The sequence below is a fragment of the Rattus rattus genome, chromosome 5 (genome assembly GCF_011064425.1).
Source record: "Rattus rattus isolate New Zealand chromosome 5, Rrattus_CSIRO_v1, whole genome shotgun sequence".
Classification (NCBI taxonomy): Eukaryota; Metazoa; Chordata; class Mammalia; order Rodentia; family Muridae; genus Rattus; species Rattus rattus.
In genome coordinates this window covers 64877701-64890594 of record NC_046158.1, presented here as the reverse complement: position 1 = coordinate 64890594, position 12894 = coordinate 64877701, and the positions used below count along the sequence as shown (strand labels likewise).

The 12894-nt window shown below is 39.5% G+C and overlaps 1 protein-coding gene across 1 annotated transcript in view; it reads right to left on the bottom strand.

Annotated features, from left to right (window-relative positions):
- The window catches only part of Nup160 (nucleoporin 160), a 54776-nt gene that overhangs the window by 25338 nt on the left and 16544 nt on the right, over window positions 1–12894 (bottom strand). Inside the window, exons 11-21 of the mRNA XM_032903621.1 lie at window positions 11690–11758; window positions 9207–9290; window positions 8823–8993; window positions 8099–8198; window positions 7676–7841; window positions 6990–7117; window positions 6299–6459; window positions 3507–3640; window positions 2293–2363; window positions 1510–1669; window positions 375–444 (exon numbers count right to left, since the gene is read on the bottom strand). Coding sequence (XP_032759512.1) covers window positions 375–444; window positions 1510–1669; window positions 2293–2363; window positions 3507–3640; window positions 6299–6459; window positions 6990–7117; window positions 7676–7841; window positions 8099–8198; window positions 8823–8993; window positions 9207–9290; window positions 11690–11758 — 1314 coding nt within the window. The remainder of the gene's footprint in view (window positions 1–374; window positions 445–1509; window positions 1670–2292; window positions 2364–3506; window positions 3641–6298; window positions 6460–6989; window positions 7118–7675; window positions 7842–8098; window positions 8199–8822; window positions 8994–9206; window positions 9291–11689; window positions 11759–12894) is intronic.

Here is a 12894-nt window from a genome sequence, read left to right as displayed (position 1 = left end):
TTGTACCAATTCTGACTCCCAGAGGGATTATGGTTGCTTCAGTCATTCTCTAGGGTCTAGGGATATAGCTCAGTGGCACAGTTTTCTCTTTTCTGTTTATTTTTTTGAGGGAAGGTTTCAGGTTTTTTTTTTTTTTTTTTTTTTCATAGTCAAGGCCCTAGGTTTAATAATTAGGACTTGGGGGCGGGGGAGAAGAGGAGGAGGAAGAGAGAAGAGAATGAATATTCTATTGGGCCATGTCTTGGCATAATCAAGTTTAGTTTTTGTAATTCTTGCTAACAGTACAATTAAAATATAGTTAACAGTAAGATAGGTAAATAATCTATCAATGCCCTTCTTTATAAGAATAGTAAGAAATGTTCAACAAAACTCACCTGCAATTGTACATACTGGCAATTTCCCATCAAACATTCTAGAAAGAGACAACCAGGATTGCTAGGCCATCTAGTAACCATATTAAGGAATTTTGCTTTTTCCCTGTCTTTGAGTAAAACTTAAAAATATCCACATTAATGGGTATCAAACTCAGAAGAGTCACTGAAACGGTTTAATCAGAAACAAGTAAGAGTGGGCTGGAGAGTTGTCTCAGAGGTTAGGAACACTTGTTGCTCTTCCAGAGGACCTGGGTTCAATTCCCAGCACCTACTATCAGCACTCACAATCATCTATAACTCCAGCTCCAGAGGATCCAATGCCCTCTCTAGCATTCATGAGCACTGCAAGTCGTGTGCAAAACACATACATAGGCAAAACACCCATATATATAAAGTAAGCATAAAATAGAGCTAAAAACATTAAACAAACAAACAAACAAACCAAAAATAAACCAAGCAAACAAGAAAAGCCCTGGGCTTAGTCTGCGACTAGCTAGCTGTGAAAGCTTTAAGAACTCAGGGAAGGGAGGAAAATAAAAAAACAAAAACAAAAACTAACCAAACTAACCAAACAAAAAACCCCCAAAACCAGAGCCAGGTGTGATGGCTCATGCTTTCAATCCTAGCACTTAAGAGACAGGCAGGTGAGTTCATGTCCAGCCTGGTCTACAGAGTGAGTTCTAGGCTAGCCAGGGCTACATAGTGAGACCTGTCTCAAACAATAACAAAAAGGGGTATTTTAAATACTGTCCTCTTTTATTTGGGGAGTAAGCATGCGATTCATCTGTGTACGGCATGTGCACATAAGAAAGGGCTGTTTGCCTTCCGAGGCCAGAAAAGGAAGTTGGATCCTCTGAAGATGGAGTTTCTGACAGTTTAGAGCTGTGGCTGCTGGGAACTGAACTTAGGTCCTCAGGTACATGCTCTTAACCACTGAGCCATCTTTCCCCACCTTATTTTAAAAATGTTTAAATGTCCCTCATGGGTCTGGAGATGTAGCTAGCTATGTATTAACAGACTTGTCTAGCTTGTGTTGCATGGTCTCCAGCACTGAGAAGGAAAACTTCATTACATGGCAAGAATAAAGGCTTTAAAGGACAATAACTTGTCACCTGACTTTCAAGCAAAAGGATACAAAAGCTGTAACAAATAGCCGGTAACTGCAGTAACCATTTCAGGCCAATTCAGTCCAGTTTGGCTTAGAGGGGCTTTGGGCTGAGAGAAGAGATGAGATATAATATGTTTTCTTGCAACTTCTTGGAAGAATAACTCCATAATTGTCTGAGGGCTAGAGACTTAAAAGAAACACATGGGTATCATTAGTAGCATAGCAATGAAAACAGTCTGCAAACTGTCATGCTGTACATACACAATGAAAAAGCAACACAAATCATTTCATGATTTTACTACAGTTAAGCAACTTATCCAGAGACCTTTTACAATAGTCCCAAGATTCCACCTTTTAGTTCAAACAAATTCTCTAGGTACATTCTGAAGCATGAATGAGAGGGCCTGAAAGATGAGATAAGAGTATGAAAGCCACTTAGTAAAGTTAGAACTGAGTAGAATTTTAAAATGATTTTGTTGAATTAATTACTGGAGTATCAAAAAACAATGGATAAAAAAGCAATGTAAGAAACACTAAATGCAAGATTCTGATTCTCTTGGTGGTTTTCTATAATCTTCCCAACAGTGCTTATTTGTGCTACACATACACCTACAACACCATTTACGCCTGATCTGCGACTACATCTTCCCAGATGACTTGCCACAACCACAGGTCTCAGGCCACAGGTTGCTCATGGCACAAAAGCAAAGAGCAAGGCCATGTCTACAGTAAAGGTGACAAAAGGTCATTTTAATAAATACACAATAAACCCCCAAATTAAAGCAAATATATGTATGTCCTACTCCTTACCCAATTTATTTGCCATTAAGGCACCAGAATCAGTTAGTTCCAGTACTGACAAATGTTGTAGATTAGACTCCCTGTGAAGAAAAGAGAAAACAAATACTCTGTTAAATACTATATTTCTAAATTTATTTTATATTGTTGATTTAATTAATATAGTACATATAAGAATTCCACTGAAAGCTTAAAAAGGTCAGAAAACAGGATTCAGGATTTAGACTGTTGTCTATCACATTACTCAAGGGCTGCTCAAAGACACTTGTGTGCCAGAGCTCACTGACTAATGACAGTACTGTCAACTTTACAGAAACTAGAATCAACCAGGACGCAATATTCATGCATACCAGTGAAGGGTCAGCTAGACTAAGGCTGTCTCCAGAGGGTACCCGTGGGGGATTCTCTAGTGCATTAACTGACGTGAGCGGACCCATCTTACTCATGCCTGAGACTATTCCCTAGGCAGGGGTCCTGGACTATACAACGTGGAGAAAGGGAGCTGGGCACCAAGCATGCAGTCATGTGTTGTGCTTCTTGAGTGTAGATGTGACCAGCTGCTTCAAGATCCTACTGACATAAGGGCCTTTATCCTTGAACTGTGGACCAAGACAAGCCTGTTCTCTTTTGAGATGTCTTTCTCAGCATATTTTATCAGAGCAACAGGAAAAGAAACAGGAGCACACTGTAGTCAAAGGACTTTTATTTCTTCTTTGCATATAAAGTTCAGTCTACTTCTAACAACCATTTTGTGTTTGGTTTATACAAAATAAAGTATTACTTTAATCGTTAAAAAAAATGAAAGACCTACACATGTTAATTCTTTTCTTTTTTTTTTTTTAGAAATAATTTATGTGAGTACACTGTTGCTGTCTTCAGACACTCCAGAAGAGGGCAGCAGATCTCATTACAGATGGTTGAGAGCCACCATGTGGTTGCTGGGAGTTGAACTCAGGACCTCTGGAAGAGAAGTCAGTGCTCTTAACCACTAAGCTATTTCTCCAGCCCTAATTCTTTTTTAAAATAAATATAATTCCTTTTAAATTTTATTTTTTGTGTAAGGATGTCTTGCCTGTATATTATGCATGTACACCACATTTGTGCAGTGCCAGTAGAGGCAAGAATGGGGCATTATCTCTCAACCTTTGTGATTCTTAAAGGTAAAAACAAATCCAACAACCTATTTTAAATAACTTAAAAGAAATAAAAATAATAATGAAACTCACAGTGTGTCAACTGGGACATCGGTTGCCAAGCACTGACTTGACCACTTAATGAGGTAATAAGACAAGAGCAGGGGAGCTGTGCGATGCAGCAGGTCTTGCTGAGCTTGAAAGAGCTGACCAGCTCCTAAGATCACCTATGACAGCAAGAACGGTAAGCTGTTAGGAATGATGGCTCTGGAGGTTCAGGAGAGGTCAAATAAAGCAATCCAGTTAAGCAAACAATATTGTAAAGGCAACACACATGCTACATTTTTTGTGTAGCAACTAGGAAGTATTTTGCTGAACAGTAACAGTCAAAACAAACAAATACAGCCACCACCACCAAACCAAGTTTCTTTTTTGTTTTTTTTTTGAGACAGGGCTTCTTTTCATAGTCTTGGCTATCTAGAACTCACTATGTAGATCAGCTGGCTTTAAACTCAGATCTACCTGCCTCTCCTCCTGAGTGCTGAGATTAAAGGTTTGTACCACCACACACGGCTCAAAACAGTTTTCTGACTCATGAAAGCTGATGGTGAAAAGAAATAAAGGAACAGAGAAATCTAAGTCTCTTCTGTTACGGCTGCTGTTTATGCGAAGACAGGTATGACTAACAGGTACAAATCTGTCAATGATGCCCAGTCTTAAAACTGTGTACGGCCCTTGACTATCAACTCTACTTCTCAGAACTCACTCTAGAGATGTTAAAGACCTGGTAGTAGGGTGTTGGTGGTCAATGGCTAGTTTCCTAGTATTTGGACATGGGGACAGGAAGATTAGGAGTTAAAGAACAGTCTCAGCTATATAGCGAGTTTGAGGCTCTAGGAAACCCTATTTTAACTCCTGACACCAAAAAGAAAAACAAAACAAAACAAAAACAACAATATCCTAGATAGCAAAAAAGAATAGTTGAGTAAGTTAAAATTGTACTAGGTAGCTACTAAGATACTAAGATATTCTAGTTCTATAAACAAGAAAGCTATTTTCACAGAAAAGCGTACATGGCAAAATGCATACTGTGTTGTTACTGTGCGTGACTACGGATGACTGCTGTGTAGCTCACGTGCATTTCATAAAGGTTCCACACTAACATTTATTGCTTCTGTGTTTACTGAAAACCAGGCAAAGGAGCTGGGCATGGTGGCACAGGCCTCTAATCTCAATAGAGGCAGAATGACTTCTGTAGTTTGCTACCCTGGTCTAAATAGTAAGTCCTGTTTAATAAGTAAACCAACAAAGTTTATTGAGGTCTCATCTAAGTGAGGTTCTTAGAATAGTTTCCTATTTCTTTTGGGGAGGGCTTTCAAAATTAACTTCCTGGGGCTAGAAAAATAGCTCAGAGGGTAATAACACTTGACTGCTCTTGCCAAGGACCCAGGTTCAGTTCCTAGCTCACGACCAATCAGAAGTCCAGTTCAAGGAATGTGACGTCTTTATTTGACCTTTGAGGGCACCAAGCATGCACACAGTGCACATATATACATACAGGCTAAATACTCATGCATATGAAAAAGTGAAAGTATATATTTTTTTGTTTGTTTTCTCAAAGCAAGGTCTTTCTATATAGTTCTGGATGTCACAGAACTCTCTACATAGACCATGCTGGCCTCAAACTCACAGAGATCCACTTGCCTCTGCCTCTACAGTGCTGTGTTAAAGGTGTGTGCCACCAACACCACCTAGCTGAAATAAAAATGAGTCTTAAAAAAATTATTTAAAAAAATATCAACACTCTAGGAGCCTTATAAGTCTTAGCTCTTTATACATTAACATGAATTTGTCTAGTCTGACTGTTTCCTTATCAGATTTGAATGCATTTATCAACTTAGAGACACATGGGTCTGAGGCCCTGGGTTTGATCCTCAGCCCTGGAGTGTCCAAGGAACAAAAAGATTCAATTGTGGGGGAAAAAGGTAATCGTTTACACAGTACATCCATGGTCTATAATGCCACCAGGATTCTGACGGCAACAGAGTTTGGTGGTATGAGAAAGAAGAGATGGAAAAAGAGGCATAAAAAGGAGCAGAAAGGCTCAGAGCAACAAACTCTGCAGGCTCAAACTGTTTAGGGCAACCCTATCCTCTACATTTGAAGTTGTTATTGCATCTACAGTGGTAGTAGGAGCTGACCTGCAAAATTTCTGCAACACTAAGTAGGCAGAGGTTAGAACAGTAATCTGCTTCACAGAGAGTCCAAGTGCATTCTATGTTTATTTCTATTTATATGATGATTAATCTTATCAACTTGAGATTTAGAATCATCAGGAAATTCACTTCTGGATTTATAATAAGGCTAAACTAAAGAAAAAAAAAACAAGATTTAACTGAAGAGGGATGGTCCATCTTGACTGTATCTGGGACTATCCCGTGGGTGGCGTTGAATACTCAATAAGGGGGACGAAATAATAACTAGCAGCCCTCTCTTAGAAAAGCCCACACCCACACCTGGGTGTCTTTCTTTTTATGCACCTCTCTTTATTTACTTCCCATGTTTACAATCAGCATTTGAAATGTTTTTTTTTCTGAAGCCTCAGCTGTACACAGACTGTGAGCTGAGGGCCAGCAGTTTCCTCTGCTTCCTGACTGTGGAGGCAATGTGACCTTACACTCCTCAAGTCACAACAGACTGGACCTCCAACAGCAAATCAGGACAAAGCCTTCTTCCGTAAGTTGCTTCTGTCGGGGGTCTTGTCATATGGATGACAAAGTAACTGCCACTACTCCTCTCTGCTGGTGCTCACAGAGTTTTGCTTAGGCTAAGCGCAGGGAGAAAGCAGCGAATCCAGGCAAGTCTCCAGCCTGTCGGGTACTTACTGCATCTCCTAGTCTTGTCAACAGCTGCTGTAAGATCAAGAGGTCTCGGCAGATCAGGAAGCGAGTGCTGGCAATTTTATACACACCTCTGCACACAATATATCCTGCTGTGCTACTACCATAGAGCTGGGAAAGGTTCATTCGAACATTCAAAGGCTGAGCTGTAACAAGAAAAATGGAGTTAAAGGCTGACAAGATGGCTCGGCAGGTAAAGGAACCTGCTGCCAACCCTGATAAACTAATTCCCAGGGACCCATGTGGTAGGGAAAAGCTGACCCCTTCACATTGTCCTTTGATCTGTCTATGCACCATAGCATATGTGTGCATGTATGTACATAAATAAATAAATGTAATTTTAAAAGGAAAAGGGAACTAAATACATCATTTAATATTGTTTTTTTTGAGACAGGGTTTTTCTGTGTAATCCTGGCTGGCCTGGAACTCAGAGATCTGCCTGCCTCTGCCTCCTGAGTGCTGGGATTAAAGGCGTGCCCCCATGCCTGGCTTTGTTATTTTTAACTACGTATAAGTGTATCTATCTGTATGTGAGTATGTGCACATGACCACGGGTGTCAGATTCCTCTGGAGCTGGTTGTAAGTCACCTGAGGTGGGTTTTGGGAGGTAGCCTCAGTTCCTCTGGAAGAACAGACTCTTGATCTGAGCCCACATCGCTGTTGTTTTGTTGTTTACCTGGATCAAATCCCTTTTCCATCTCCACTTCCGTTTCATAATCCATTTCCCGTATGAGAAGCCCAATGGCATGGACGGGGTTTCTGATCTCTTGCAGTTTACTACAAATGTCTTCCATCACATTTTCTCTACACGACAATGAGAAACTCCTGTTACTACTGACAACACTTAAGACAGGCTCTATGTGAGCTGCTCACAGTACAGTGGTAGAGATAATCCCTCTGGCATAAGATACTCAGAGTCCACATAAAATCCCCCTCAACTTCTTAGGAATGACCCACAAAAATCAATGCAAGGAAAATACTTGTTTGCTTTTTTTTTTTTTTTTTTTTTTTAAAGAAATACAGCTCAATTAAGGGATTATAAGTATAATACTTTATGAATTTGTTTTAGAGCTGAATATGTTAACATTTGCATTTATAGTCCCCTGTAACATCTGAAACAGGGACTGCAGATGTAGTTTAGGAGAACGCTTGCCTAGAATGCCCAAGGTCCAGGTTCATACACACACACACACACACACACACACACACACACACACACACACACACCTATTTAGAATCAAGGAAAATTACTTTAGCATTAAATCATGATCTTTTATATACTTGACCATATATTAAAAAATCTGTGGTAACAACATTGCTGAATTCCATTAGGAAATGTACTTTACCCTAAATTCTCCTTACACATCAATAGTGATCAAATCTTCCAAAATGTGTTCTGCAGCCTTCTCTGGAGACTGCAAGTTGTAACAACTGGTTTCCATCAAAACTGCCATATCCATGGTAACTGACTCCCCAATCATCCGGAGGCATTTTATAAGACATAAGACATCCCGTGCCACATCTGCATCTGTGGGAGAGAGTGTTAACATTGACATCTGAAGCCGTGAAGGTCTACTGATTAATGCATTAAGAGACATCAGTAATTAGATAGAAGGGATCCCTTTCCCATAGCATAGGTATTTAAGACTCTCCAGATTAAAAAATATCTTCAGTGAGTGAGGTAAACTCATCAAGACAGATCACAGTGGTAACTGAAAATGTTAAATTGATAAAACATAAGATTCATATACGAAGGGGATCAACTATAGACAGAAAAATTATTACCATCCGATATGGTCGTCTCATCCTCTGTCAGAAGGTGCTCATCAGGCAGGAGATATAAATGATCTACTAAGGAAGATGGGACCAGGAAAGACAGGTACCCCTGCAAGTACAAACTTTCAGTTATTTTCTTTTAAATAATTCAAAAAGAAAACATGTAACTCATAATCCATAATGTATCATATAACAACAAACTGTGCAATATGTAATATGTATACATAGCAGAGGCGGAGAAAGTGTGAGCTACTGTGAAGGAAGAGGAGGAGGAGAAAAAGGAGGAAAAAGAGGAGGGGGAGGAGGAAGGGGAAGAGGATAGGGATGGGAAGGGGAGGGAAGGGTAAGAGGAAGGGGGAAGTGGAAGAAGGAAGGAGAAGAGGGGAAGGGAAGGGGGAGGGGAGTGGGGGGGAATGGAAGAGGGGGAAGGGGAAGGAGAAACCCATCCAGCTACCAACCAACACTCTCACCAAAATCGAAGCTAACAACCAATGAGAATGGGTGAAGGAGATACAGAAATTCTTGTGTTATCATTATTATTGTTTTTGTTAGTCTGTTGAAGCAGAGTCTTATAGCCCAGGCTGACCTGGAATCATACTGGCATTCCCATGTAATCTCTCAAAAGTTAGGCTATACAGGCCTGAGCTGTCATGTTATTTTTGTGACTTGAAAGTGCATCAATACAGACTAAGTGAACTTTGCAGAGGAGCTCTGAATGCTCCAGCCCCCTTACTTTCTTCAGAAGGCACACCATGTTTGTGAGAGGATTCAAATGTAGAGCAAGAGGGTGGGAGAGGGCTTCCTGATACTGGAGACAGCAGGCATAGAACTTGCACCAGAATTCCTGTTGTAAAGTGCGAAATTCATCCTGGGAGAATTCATACTCGGTTACACTTCCTTGGAGCTGATAAACAAAGAGAAGTTAAACCTTTTGGGATTTTTCCTCTACAAAATATTTCTTATATATTAAATCCTATGGGATATGTAAATATCTCTCAAACTCCCTAATGAAAAGGCTTTTTATACTTTCTACTAACTTGATAAAAATGATCAAATCTGACAGTTCAACAAGACAGACAACATCATTCCCGCTCTTACCCAACACCTCACCTCTCACCTCATTTTCAACAGCTAAAGTAATTTCCTTTTTTAGTTCACTCCATGAAAGATCCAAGTTCCTCTCAGTACCCCGGCAGAAAATCTAAAATTAAAAGAAATATTTCACAATATTATAAAATACTCAAACTGAAGGAAGTCTGGCCTAAAAGTCCCTAAGGCAATATTCAACCACACAGCAACCTCAGAAATGCCAGGAGCATTTCCTCTAATACTGCACAGATGATTTCTAACAGCAATAACAATTAAAGACCAGAGTAACTTCCAGAAATCTGTGTCCAAAAGAATTATAATAAAGTACATACGATCATTTTAAAAAATCAATTAAAATGAAAATAACGGGGGCTGGAGAGATGGCTCAATGGTTAAGAGCACCCGACTACTCTTCCAGAGGTCCTGTGTTCAATTCCCAGCAACCACATGGTGGCTCACAACCATCTGTAAAGAGACCCGATGCCCTCTTTTGGTGTGTCTGAAGACAGCTACAGTGTACTTATATATAATAAATGAATAAATAAATCTTTAAAAAAAAAATGAAAATAACTATTGCCCATTTGGAGAGAAGGGTCTATGGGAGGTCAAAGACTCGCAGCACAAGACTACACATGAGAGAAAGCTAGGGATGATGGTGGGCACTCTCCAAGGAAAGAGTCTAACAGCAATTTCATAAATGCATTAATAATGTTTTTATATCCTAATTATATACTAGATACAATAAAAAATGCTACTGTACAACTTTTATCCCAATACTAAAGAGGCAGAGATAGGCGGATCTGAGTTTGAGGCCAGCCTGGTCTACAGAGCAAGATGCAAGATTTATGATAGTCAGGGCTACAGAGAAAAGCCCTATTTCGAAAAATAAAAACCAACCAACCAACCAAACAAAACAACCCAACTAGTAATTATGAACAAGGACAAGATGGTGATGAGAAGCTAAACAGAACACTTTACTCTGAAGTGATCATGTAGTTTTATCAGAGAGAAAACAAAAAACACACAGTAACCAGATAAACAGATGTACCTACCCTGAAGAAAAGTCAAAGGCCTATAAACTGTCACACCGGTAATTCTAGTGCTTCAGAAATGAAGACAGGAAGATCAAAGTCAAGGCCAACCTGGTGTACAGGGGGAATAGGAAGCTAGTCTAAGCTATATAGTCAGATTGTCTTTAAAACACAACACCAGGCAGGAGAATCTCTGGAGTTCAAGGCCAGCCTGGACTATAGAGTTAGTTCTGGGACAGACAAGGCAACCACAACGAACCCCGCCCCCTATGGTGTGTTGTGCAGAATTGGTTTGGTGGTTAAGAGCACTTGCTTTTCTTGCAAAGGACTAGTAGTTCAAGTTTCTGTACCCATATAGATGATCACCACTTCCTCATGCATACATAGGAAGCATGTGATACACAGATACACGTGCAATCAAAACACACACTCTCACACACACACACACACACCCCAAAAAATTCACAATAGCAAGAAAGGGGAAGGGAACAAAGAGGGAAAGAAATCTATTTGTGGGCTGGAGAGATGGCTCAGTGGTTAAGAACACTGACTGCTCTTTCAGAGGTCCTAAGTTCAAATCCCAGCAACCACATGATGGCTCACAACCACTCATTTTTTTTTTTTTTTTTTTTTTTCCGAGCTGGGGACTGAACCCAGGGCCTTGCGCTTCCTAGGCAAGCGCTCTACCACTGAGCTAAATCCCCCAACCCCTCACAACCACTCATAAGAGATCTGATGCCCTCTCCAGGTGTTTCTGAAGATAGCAACTTGTATTTAAGGAACTGGAAAGGATCTTGCAGTGGACCTGCTGTGTACATAATTAATCCCAACTACGGGGAGGTAGAGGCAAAAGGATCAAAAGTTCAAGTTCTACCCCAAAAGCAAAACAACAAATAACAAAAAAACAATTTTTGTAAAATAATAAACAACTCTAAGTCATGAGTGAAAACAAAATATTTTCTGAGACAGTTTCACTATTCAATATAGACAGCTGCCTCTGATTCATTATCCTTCTGCTTCAGCCTCCTGAATCTTGGGATTGTAGTCATGTATACCTAGCTTGAAGCTAAAATATTTTGAGTTGCCTATACTCTGAACCCTGAACTTGGACTGTCACTGTACTAACAAAAGGGTAAAAACAACATATAATCAATCATAACTAATCTAAAAACTAACCTATAAGTTTCTTTCAAGTATAAAGACTATATGCAATGTAGAATAATTTCTTTTTACAATAGTGTTGGCACACAATCTGGTCTGTGGCATGCTCCCCTAATTATTTGGGAAAGCATTTCCTACTCCTATTTCTCAGACAGGATTCTTATTTTGTGTAAAGAATGTTAAAACAAATTACAATAGTACTTCCAAGCAAATATATATACACACATATATATATAAATAAAAGTAAATGAATAATTAATTTTCAACACAGCAATAAAATCAGGAATTTCAAGTAAACATTAGATATTTTCTTGCTTACCTGTAAAGCTTTACATAAAGCTGCATTTATGAATTGTCCTGGTGTAAATAGGCTCCGCAAATACATTTCCTATTAGAAAATTAAAACAAAAGCTATTATGATTCTGAAAAAGATGAAATTGTAAAAAATACAAAAGAATCTGTGACCCCAACACATGGATTTGTACATGAACTGCACACTGCCCTTCCACACTTGAGCAGTAATAAGTTGCACTGCAGAGACATGTCTTTATGGTGTAAGTGAAGACTGCAATGCTGTCAAACGGGGTCAAGCTGCTACACCCTCCTGAATGATACCCATTCTTACAGCACCCTACTGGGGCCCACTGCAAAACAAAGGTGTCAGCTGCCAATCTTAAATGCAAAGGGTGGACCCAGCCTGCTGATACTATGCATTGGTAAAAGAGCATAACAAGTTAGAACAAGTTGATTTTAAAACCATCTTCACAAGGACTCACATATAAAAGAAACTGACAGTAGGTAATCCAAATCTAACAAAATAAACTGCGAAAACTAACAGAGTATAGACTAGACTAGAAAAGTCCATGCTGCCTCATTATTTTGAACAAGTCTCACGAACCAGATTTACTTCTAAGCGTCAAGTCTGAGTGACCATCATCAGAGATTCTTCTACTGAGCTTCTTGGTGGGTGATAACACGAGTACGATGGAATAAAGGCTACTAATGATCAGGCTGTGACTTTGGCTTTAAACAAGACCCAAAAGCTAGTCTTTGTTAACTATAGTAATGAGTAACCATTACCAAGGAAGTCTCTTGAGCAACATTCAATTTCTGATACTTAAAGTGGGGATTCCAGGGGTGACAACCCTCGTCATTTCAGCTTAGCTCACTAAGGCATCAACTAGCAACTTTTTTTTTCATTTAGCCTAGAGATATTTTTTAAAACATGGAGACTGGCCTATTATGCTTTACTGCACATTACCTTTACCAGAATGTTTGTTTGTTTTGTTTTGTTTTTGAGATAGAATTTCTCTGCATAGCCCTTGCTGTCTTGGAACTCTGCTTGTCTCTGCCTCCCAAGTACTGGGATTAAAGACCTTTGCCCACTACTCTACCCTTTATCAGATTTGTAAACCCCTGATAAGGTGCTTTGGATTGAACCCAGGTTTGACATACACAAGTTCTCTACAATCAAGCTATATTCTTCAGAATTTATCTGAACTCCACAGAATGTTTAAGCAGATG